Here is an 11,296-nt window from a genome sequence, read left to right as displayed (position 1 = left end):
AAGAAACAGAAGCAGACAGAGGACCAAATTGAGGACCAGTTAAAACATGGAAGCCGCTTTCCATAAGACATGCCCACCAGCATACCATATCAGTTTATCATTGCCATGGCAATACATGGGAGTTACTGCCCCCTTCTATGGCAATGACTTGAGCACTCAGAAGTTGCCACCCTTTTCCTAGAAATTTCTGCATAAACTGTCCATTAATCTGCATGTGATTAAAAGTGGGTATAAATATGACTGCAGCAGTGCCCTGAGCTCCTGCTCTCTGCAGGAGCAGTCACAGAACTGTGACGCTACCTTCTCCATAAAGCTGTTTCTTCCACCACTGGCTTACTCTTGAATTCTTTCCTGTGGGAAGCCAAGAACCCTCCCAGGCTAAGCCCCAATTTGAGGCTCACCTGCTCTGCATCCATCTGTGATCTTTTCTTTGTCTTTCGTAGTCTGCAGTCACAGATGCTTCAAATTTTGGATTTATGTTTGTTTATCCTGCTTAGAACTACTTCCTATGTGTATTGCCAAATGCCTTCCTTCAATTAAATAATTGTTTTAGTCATGTTTCTTTATTTTTTCTTAAATGTTGACTCTTCACCATTTTTCTTATTTTGTGTTTAAGGAATCATAATTAACTGCAATTGATGATGCTTACAACAACAACATTTGTAATTATAATATTTATTGACTGCTTATTCTACACAAGGTGATTTCACGTTAATTAATGCATGTAATCCTCATAGCTACTCTGTGAAGTAGACACTGGTTTTCTCATTTTACACATGAAGAAACCAAATCACAGGATGATATAGCTACCAGGAAGCAAAGTCAAGAACTTCAGCCCAGTATTTTTTCTCATAACCAGATGTGTATTGGACAGGAAGAGAAAAGAAGGAAAGAGAGAAAATCAAGAAGTCAATCTGACTATAATAGTACTACTTCAAATTTTATGTGACCCTCTGCTTCATGAAAAAATTAAGTACTTATCATGATTTATTAGAAAGCTAGCATGCCTGGGTATAGAATCTGCAAGCAGAAGTTTCTAACTTATGACATTGGACCTGATGCTTCCATGAATTCTAGGAACAAAAAGCTCTACAAGATTCTGCTGAAGTCACCTTGATCTGCTCTTTCCCTTGGGCAATGGCACAATTATATACTAGAAAAAAATTGTACAACAAATGCTCCCCTCCAGGTTCACTGTTATATATGGACCCACTTTAATTTCACTGAGCTCTTGAAAGAACTGATTTCTGAGGATAAAACAGTGGGTGAGGCCATCAGTTTTTATCCCAAATGGAATGAATCAGTCAGGTGAGCTCTGCTCCTATGACCATTGTAACAGTAAGTTTGTGGTGGGTAACACATGGTCCCCATGGTCTCAGGGAGCTGTGGGAAGGATGTCATCTTCCTTGTCACACCCACAGAAGGGGAAGGTCCCACAGCATGGCTGCAGCCATGGTTTCCAAATTGTGTTGAACACAGAGAACTGCTGTGGGACAGGTGTTAGCGTCCTACGATGCTCTTTTATGGCTGCCTCCATCTTCTTGATCACGGAGTCAAATAATGGTTCATTGTCAGGGTTCAGTGGAAGGGCTTCTAAAGGGTCTCTTGAGATGTCAAAGAGGAGTGGTGGGTCGTGGTAGGTTACATCCCCTGAACATGAACATATTCCACTCCCATAGCAGGCACCAGTTCCATCAGGGTAGAATTTGGGAGTCACATAATGAGCTTTCCACACAGTTGCACCTAAAAAGTAAGTTGCATTATGATACCATCTTGGTGGTGATTTTAGGACTCTTTTCATTAAAGATGTTTTTCTCAAATGCTTTTTCTAGTGATTGATAATACTCTTCTGCACAAAATTACACAGCAACAGTAGCATGTCTTCAACTCTAAGAACAATGTACAATTTTACTGCAAACTTGAAGACATTTTTAGAAATCTTGTCATGAGAACATTTGGAGATAACAATGAGGACCCAAGTGGGAATAGGGTAATTCTGGGAGTACCAAATTAAAATTCTACCTCAATCTGATTAGGTACAAACAAAATTAAAAGTGATCCAAGGCTAAATACCACTTTCACATCTGAAATTGACAAAAGTAATTTGGCAAAATTAATCATTCTTTATCCTTTTCTCCTTCCCTCTTCTGTCTTTTCCTCCCTCCTCTTCCCTTCCTCCCTCCCTCTTTCTCGCTCTCTTCTTTCCTTCCTTCCTTCTTTCCTCCATTTCTTTTTTCTTCCTTCCTTTCTTTCTTTCCCTCCTTCCTTCCCTCCCTCCCTCGCTCCCTCCTTTCCTCCTTTCTTTCCTTCCCTTCCCCTTCCCCTTCCTTCCTTCCATCCTTCCTTCCTTCCTTTCCTTCCTCTCTCCCTCCCTCCCTTTCTTCTTTCTTCTGATATGAAATGGTTAGCAAATCTATTTTCAGAGATCAATTTTTTTTTATGTTTTATTATTTACTTATTTATTTATTTTGAGGTAAGCTCTCGCTCTGTCGCCCAGGCTGGAGTGCAGTGGCAGCATCTAGGCTCACTGCAACCTCTGCCTCCTGGGTTCAAGTGATTCTCCCACCTCAGCCTCCCTAGTAGCTGGGGTGCCACCCTGCCTGGCTGCAGTGATCAATTTTAGATAGAAAACACAAGCGTTGCCCAGCCTCTGGTCAATGAGAATTTTACCGAAGTCTACTGGTGGAGTCTTGCAGAGAAGCTGTGCTTTCCTACTAAAATAAGATTAAATCATCTAACTGGATTCTTTACCGCCTTTGGTTTTTTCCCTCCTTACTGCATGGAGTGCAGGTGTGATGCCTGGAGGAACTGCAGCCACTTTGCAACCATGGGGTGAGACGCATAAGAATGAAAGCTAGTGTGTCAGAGGTGGCTAAGTAGAAACAAGAATCCTGGTCCCATGACCGTGGTACTGAGCACTATGTCAGCCCCATGCTCCCAACTTCTGGAATTATGGTGAGAAAAAATAATAACAAAAAAATTCTACTGTATAATCCTCTATAGTTAAATTTGGGAGGCTTATGCTGTTTACGGGGCTGTTTTATTTATCATTGATCATGTCCTTCACTCATATAGAATCTTAAAAACATAGGTTTTTACTTATTTTTGTTTTTGTAATTGTTTTATGTAGGACTATCTGCATCAAAATGAAGATACATCACACCACAAGTGACTGATCCCATCAGAGAAAATTCCTCCTGCAAATAAAGTTAAATCCAACCAAGTAAGAATTCTGGAATTCCATGCAATGACTCCAGAAGACCTTTCTTTACAGGTGTAAGGCAATCAATACTATTTGTTAATTTATATTTGTTTGTATGGACTCCCATAGCGTGAATGTGGGACAGAAACAATCACTAGGATGTTAGAAAGGAAGGAAGGTGGAGAGAAGCAACCACCATGCAGGCCACGTTGAAAAATGTACTTCTCGTTGCTAGAATAATTACTTCAGTCATCCCTAAGTTGTGGGTATTCGTAGTCTCTCTCTTGTTCTCTCTCTCATGTATACATTCACACAAGCTAATGCATACTTACACACACACATTAATCATGTTTTCTTAATTTTCTGTATCCTATAATGTTTTGACTTTTTTTTTTTTTTTTTTTTTTTTTGAGGCAGGGTCTCATTTTGTCACCCAGGCTGGAGTACAGTGGCACGATCACTGCCAACTGCAGCCTCAGACTTCCCACTCAGCCTCCTGAGTAGCTGGACTACGGTGGTATGCCACCATTCCTGGCTAATTCTTTTTTTTTTCTTTTTTTTCTTTGTAGAGATAGGGTCTTGCAATGTTGCCCAGGCTGATATCAAACTCCTGGGCTCAAATAATCCTCCTACCTTGGCCTCCTAAACTGCTGAGATTACAACTGTAAGCCACTGTGCCGGGCTAGTATTTTGACAGCTTGAGGGGCCTGATAGACTCGGGGAAAGACTGCTCCTCCCAGGGCTAGCTGATTCCTAAAAATAGTGATATGGTTTGGCTCTGTCCCCACCTTAATCTCACCTTGAATTGCAATAATCCCCACAGGTCAAGGGCAGAGCCAGGCAGAGATCATTGAATATGGGGGCAGTTTCTGCCATACTGTTCCCATGGTAAGGAATACGTCTCACGAGATCTGATGGTTTTATAAGGCATTTCCCTTTTCGCTTGGCTCTCATTCTCTCTTGCTTTCCACATGTTAGATGTGCCTTCTGCCATGATTGCGAGGCCTCCCCAGCCATGTGGAACTGTGAGTCCATTAAATCTCTTTTCCTTTATAAATTACCCAGTCTTGAGTATGTCTTTATCAGCAGCATGAGAATGGACTAATACAAATAGTAACAACTCACTTAGGAACACACCCTTCCTATGCAAGCAACCACCTCCTTTACCTAACTCTCACACAGTAAGCTGATATTTGATCTGACCTAAATCAACCAAGCACTGGGTACCAGGCAGCTAGGGACAGTCCCTGTTGCTCCAAACTTACTATAATTACTCAAACTACCAGTCTGAAGCTGTTCACCCTGCCCTGCCTGACCTTTCCCTTGGAAACCCTAATAATAAAGGCTGCAGCCTGGGCTCTTCATTCCTTCCTGCCTGTGCTTCCAAGTCAAGCCCTGGTGCTTCCCACCGTGAACCTGTGTGGTAGGGTATAGCCCCTTCTCTCGGAAAATCTAAGTCATGAAAATATTGCAATGGCATTAGTCTGTCTGTGTCAACACTCACCTCCCTAAGCTAAAACGCTTTGGGTGGATTGGCTGTGGTGGGTCACACCTGTGGGAGGCCGAGGAGAGAAGATTGCTTGAGCTCAGGAGTTCGAGACCAGCCTGGGCCACATAGTAAGATCTCATCTTTATTTTATAAATATTTTTAAAATTTAAAATGAAACCCTTTGGGCACAAATCTCTCTCACAAACACATCCCCCTAAAATCCTACTGCAGGCCAGGCGCAGTGGCTCACGCCTGTCATCCCAGCACTTTGGGAGGCCGAGGTGGGCAGATCACCTGAGGTCTGGAGTTCAAGATCAGCCTGGCCCACATGGTGAAACCGCATCTCTACTAAAAGTACAAAAATTTACAAAACACTAGCCAGGAGAGGTGGCGGGCGCCTGTAGTCCCAGCTACTCGGGAGGCTAAGGCAGGAGAATGGCGTAAACCCGGGAGACGGAGCTTGCAGTGAGCTGAGATCCGGCCACTGCACTCCAGCCTGGGTGACAGAGCGAGACTCCGTCTCAAAAAATAAAAAATAAAAATTAACTGGTTGTGGTGGTGGGTGCCTATAGCCCCAGTTACTCAGGAGGCTGAGGCGGGAGAATCACTTGAACCCGGGAGGCGGAGGTTGTGGTGAGCCAAGATTACACCACTGCACTCCACCTGGGTGACAGAGTGAGACCCTATCTCAAAATAAAGTAAAATAAAATAAAAATCCTACTGCAGTGCACTGTGTATGTGGCTTTCCCAGCGAAAAAGCACCATCATGGCTGGGCAATATCCGCACATGGTACAGCTTCCTCCAGGAGACAAAGGAGACAGGAACAGGGCCCTTATCATCTTTCCACGTGTCCGCGGCCTTCATACTTACAGTCCTTCTGATGCCACCTGACCGTGTGCAGATAGCCCCCACAGTAGTGGAATAGGAACTCATGGTGGGAGTGGGACGCCCTTCCTTCCAGCAGGGGCATTAGGTTCCGGCCGTCAATCACTCTTGGGAGAGAAGGGGGCATGTAGAAGGTGATGAGAGAGGCATGGTTCAGTCACGCATTTTATAGCAGAAGAAAGAGGAGGAGGAGGAGGAAAAGGAAGGGGAGGAAGAGAAGGAGGCAAAAGATAAAGAGGAAAAATTTCCTTTTTCTTTTTTTGAAACCGAGTCTTGCTCTGTCGCCCAGGCTGGAGTGCAATGGTGCAATCTCTGCTCACTGCAAACTCCGCCTCACGGGTTCAAGCAATTCTCCTGCCTCAGCCTCCCAAGTAGCTGGGATTACAAGCACACGCCACCATGCCCCGCTAATTTTTGTATTTTTAGTAGAGACGGGGTTTCACCATGTTGGCCAGGCTGGTCTTGAACTCCTGACTTCATGATCCGCCCGCCTCAGCCTCCCAAAGTGCTAGGATTACAGGCGTGAGCCACCGCGCCCGGCGGAAGAAGGAATTCTTAAAACTTTCTCCTTTTCCCTCATTTTATAACAAAAAGAAAAAGAAACAAAACATTCATTTTCTGAGGTCATGGAAGAAGAGAACAGCTGGAACTATTATCCTGATACCTTGCAAGACAATATGAGTTAATGTTGTGGACTGGAAAAATTAAGCTATTTACGCTCTTTTGATTCCAGTGAAACTTCACATTTAATGAATAGATATCACCCCACACACATGGAATTAAATCGTTAAAGCACAGGATGTATGTGTTCATTTTAAAGCTCATAGACAAGGCCAGACCCGGTGGCTCATGCCTGTAATCTCAGCACTTTGGGAGGCCGAGGTGGGTGGATCACAAGGCCAAGAGAGCAAGACCATCCTGGCCAATGTGCTGAAACCCCATCTCTACTAAAAATACAAAAATTAGCTGGGCATGGTGGCGCCGGTCTGTAGTCCCAGCTACTCGGGAGGCTGAGGCAGGAGAATCGCTTGAACCCGGGAGGCAGAGGTTGCGCTGAGCCAAGATCACGCCACTGCACTCCAGCCTGGGCGACAGGACGAGACTCTGTCTCAAAAAAAAAAAAAAAACCTCATAGACAAAGTGCAAACCAGAAACAATAATATCATTTAGCACACATGCAATCACACATACGTGTTTTGTTTTTGTTTTTGTTTGAAACAGGGTGTCACCCTGTCACCCGGGCTGGAGTGCAGTGACGAGATCTTGGCTCACTGCAGTCTCCACCTCCCGGGTTCAAGCGATCCTCCCACCTCAGCCTCCCAAGTAGCTGGGATTACAGGCACGTGCTACCACACCAGACTAATTTTTGTATTTTTAGTAGAGATGGGGGTTTCAGCACGTTGGCCAGGCTGGTCTCGAACTCCTGACTTCAAATGATCCGCCTGCCTCGACTTCCCAAAGTGCTGGGATTACAGGCATAAGCCACCGCACCTGCTCTATGCATACATGTTTTTATTCAGTAATCATTTAACATTTAATTGTGTAATGGTCTAGAAGCTGTGAGGGATGTGATGATGTATGAGAATCAGATCCCATCCATGAGAACAGTCAAACACACACCTTCATAAGTGTAATATGACAAAGAATATTAAGGTATACTCTAAGAAGAAAACAAAATATTCCACCATGCACCAAGGGGAGAAAGACATCTGGCCCTATGGGCAGAATATTGATAATTAAGTAATATACTATGCATATACACACACACATAGAATTATCAAGTATATCCACATATGTTCAAATATATCACCCTAGGTTAGGAGCAACCACTGTTTCCATACCTGTCCTGGGGCAAGATCCCTCCGCCTATATAAGACAGCGTCGGATAGATGTCCATTAGGCTAGTGGGCTCATTGATCACTCTCCCAGCCTCCAAGACCGACGGCCATCGGAATATCCCTGGCACACGGATACCTCCTTCCCATCCTCCCATTCCTTTGCCACCTAAAACCAAAGATTACAACACAACCAAAGATGAGTTAAAACCCAACCATACTGGCCGGGCGCAGTGGCTCACACCTGTAATCCCAGCACTTTGGGAGGCTGAGGCGGGCGGATCACTTGAGGACAGGAGTTCAAGACCAGCCTGGCCAACATGGTGAAACCCCGTCTCTGCTAAAAATACAAAAACATCAACTGGGCATGGTGGTGGGCGCCTGTAATTCAAGCTACTTGGGAGGCTGAGGCAGGAGAATCGCTTAAACCCAGGAGGAGGAGGTTGTGGTGAGCTGAGATTGCGCCACTGCACTCCATGGTGGTCCATGCCTGTAGTCCCAACTACTCGGGAGGCTGAAGTGGGAGGATCAGAGACGAGGAAGTGGAGTTTGCAGTGAGCTGAGATTGTGCCACTGCACTCCAGCCTCGGTGACAGGGTGAGACTCTGTCTCCAAAAAAGAAAAAAGAGAAAGAAAAGAAAAAGACGGGTTTTATCTACATTATACTGATCCTTGAGGAACAAGCTAAAAAATTTTACCCCGTGATTTCCCCTATAGAGGAAGAAAGAGAGGAGTGTGAGTAGAAAAATGGCCAGAGGCAGAGTTAAGAATCACTTCTTAGACAAAAGTCCCCTTGGGTGTTTCTGAGCACAAAACAAATGAAGCCCTTGCCTTAAGATCCATGGTGAGATTCAGGTGGTTGTTACAGAGTAGAAAAATGGCCCTATGCCAAATGCCAGTGTCAAGACCATATGTCTAGACTCTTTAAGAAAAAATAGGAGCCTCTCTGGAGGAAAAGGTCTCTTCCTATGTGAAATGTTTATTGAATGCCTTCTATGTGTGCACCTGTCTGACAGGCAGCATTACAAAGAAACACAAAACCGGAAGCCTCTAGCAGAAAATTAGGTAAAATTCACTGCAGACACATTCACTGATCTACCAGTCTAACCAGTGTTGAAAGGCAGCTCAGCTTCTTGGCACCATTTTTTTTTTTTTTTTAATTGAGACACTGTCTCCTTCTGTCGCCCAGGCTGGAGTGCAGTGGCGCGATCATAGCTCACTGCAGCCTCCAACTCCTGGGCTCAAGCAATCCTCCCTCCTGAGCCTCCCGAGTAACACCATTCTTCGTTATAAGAAAAACTTGACAAGCTCCCTGAAGCAAATCTATGTGTTTTTAACACACAATCATAAAGCCATCCTGATGTTTTCTTCATCTTATTTAATAACCTGTATCTTTGTGGGGCAGAGTGGGGGGCGTAACTAGACTAGAACAAAACCAATTGTTTATCCAGGAGATCTAAGTCTCTCTATCCATTGAATTCATTGCTTCACAGGGAGCACCCTGAGAAACAGGTATCCTGTCCCAAAGCCTGAGAAATGCTCACAACAATTTTGCCAGAGTCCTATTCCAGGGTTATGTGTGCTTTTTAAGGACAGGGGCTTTACACTCACACATACTCATGCAATTATAATAATTATTACAATATACAATATGTACAGTTGTTAGAATCATCATGACTGTAATAATCACATTTCATTAGATGGTATGTATATGGTGACTCAAACCTGTTGCTCACTTTTTCTACTAGGCTTAGTACAAATATAATCTTTGCTAATTAACAGTGATGACTACAGCAAGACTACATGACAAGTCAGAGGAGGTGAATGCTTTCAGGAGCTCACTTCTATTAATTTGCAATATATAATCCAGTATATACAATCCTATATATATATATGTACATATATATTCACTATATATAATCCTATCTGTGCATGCATATACGTAGGGTTTTATATTGTAAATATAATGAATATATAAAGTGAATATATATATTGAATTATATATATTATATATAATGGATATAGTGACTATATATACTTAGTAAATGTATATAGATTATATATATTATACTGAATATAGTGAATATATAAAATTATATATTATATACAATGAATATTGTAAATATATATAGGGTTATGTGTAATATATAATGAATATAGTGAGTATATATAGTGAATATGTGTAGGGTTATGTATACTCTATACAGTGAATATATAGAATTCTATATACTATATATAATAAACATAGTGACTATAAACATAGTAAATATATTTATAGAATTATATATTATATATACTGAATATATAAAATTATGTGTAATGATCTATACAATAAATATACTAAATACATAGAATTATGCATATATATAATGAATATAATGACTATATATACATAGTGAATATTATGTATATTATATGTAGTAAATATGTAAAATTACATGTATTATATTATATGTAATGAATATAGCGAATATATAGGATTATATGTGTTATATGTAATGATATAGTAACTATACATACATAGTGACTATATATAGGATTATATATCACATATGATGAATATATGATTATATATTATAAACAATTAATATGGTGAATATGTATACATAGTGATTATATAGATAGGAAAATATATATGTAAGACACACACACAGAACTTTTTAATGAAATACAAGGAAGTTCAAACATTCTGATTTTATAATGATGACAATTTTGATACCCTTTTAGTTTTTTTGTTTTACTTGAAAGGTTAGGGGGTAGTGGAAAAACAGCAAATACCGAATTCTTTTTTAAATTATTCTTTCTGTTGGTATGCCTTTGGTGATGCCTAAGTGTGGGTGCTATGGAGTTCTTGAACAACCCGGCATGAAGTCTATCAAAGTGAGCTGGAAGAATCTGCTGGCCATGAGGAGATAGGCACCCCAGTCAAATGAAAAACTATTTTTTCTGATAGACATAACACTCGTTAAAGCATAATAAATAGCATCATTGATGTTACCGAATTAAAAACCTGCATCTGAGAATCCAAGTGAGGATTGATCTAAAGGAGCAGTTCTCACCTAGAAATGACCTTGCCGCCAGGGGGCACTGGGCAATGTCAGGAGACATTTCTGGTTGTCGCTGCTCTGGGGTGGGTGCTACCGGCATTTGTGGGTGGAACCCACAGACGCTGTTCAACACCTACAATGGCACAGGAGGCCCCCAGCCAAAGAATCCTCCAGACTCAAATGTCAATCGTGCGGAGGCTGGGAAATCTGCCATAGATGGTCATTGAGATCCTATGCTCTCTCTCATGGGGTTGGCATTGCTTCAAACATTTTACTTTGAAGCTCTTGGAAACTGCTCCAAAATTTGCAGCTTTTTTTTTTTTTTTTTGGTCTAGCTTAATAAGAGTCTGACTCACTTAAAAATACCTGAACATCATGGCAAATGAATTCAAGCAAACGCAAAGCAGTAGAGACTACTGATTTTCAATGGACAGGTGTTGGTTCTCTGCGCACAATCACCTTTGTAGATCCCGTTCCAGCCGCCCAGCTGAACAGCCCCGTCCAGGGGCTCCAGGTGGCCCCCGTTGTCAGAGGTGAAGTACACCAAGGTGTTGTTGGCCAGGCACTCCCGGTCTAGGGCATCCAGAATTTTACCTGGTGAGGGTCAGAGACACAAAGACGTTGACCTCTCGATGCAGATCACCACTGCTTTATTATATGTTTGCTATTATGCATTTATTACACATAGCATTTAAATGTTATTCTGCATTACACAATATTGTATAATTAATCATATAATATTGTAATATATACTATTTTAAACTGTATGTAATATAGTATATATAATATATATTATATCCAGCAGTTAAAATATTTAATATATAATGTAATAATGTA

General features: G+C 41.8%; 1 protein-coding gene across 1 annotated transcript in view; it reads right to left on the bottom strand.

Moving 5' to 3' along the window:
- Positions 1 to 665: 665 nt before the first annotated feature.
- Positions 666 to 11,296, bottom strand: part of ARSH (arylsulfatase family member H) — a 28,224-nt gene continuing 17,593 nt past the window's right edge. The window contains exons 6-9 of the mRNA XM_025373353.1: positions 10,919 to 11,053; positions 7,419 to 7,581; positions 5,563 to 5,684; positions 666 to 1,743 (exon numbers count right to left, since the gene is read on the bottom strand). Coding sequence (XP_025229138.1) covers positions 1,376 to 1,743; positions 5,563 to 5,684; positions 7,419 to 7,581; positions 10,919 to 11,053 — 788 coding nt within the window. The 3' untranslated portion in view covers positions 666 to 1,375. The remainder of the gene's footprint in view (positions 1,744 to 5,562; positions 5,685 to 7,418; positions 7,582 to 10,918; positions 11,054 to 11,296) is intronic.

This window comes from Theropithecus gelada, chromosome X (genome assembly GCF_003255815.1).
Source record: "Theropithecus gelada isolate Dixy chromosome X, Tgel_1.0, whole genome shotgun sequence".
NCBI lineage: Eukaryota > Metazoa > Chordata > Mammalia > Primates > Cercopithecidae > Theropithecus > Theropithecus gelada.
Note: the sequence above shows the minus strand (reverse complement) of the source record. Positions and strands in the feature narration are given on the sequence as shown.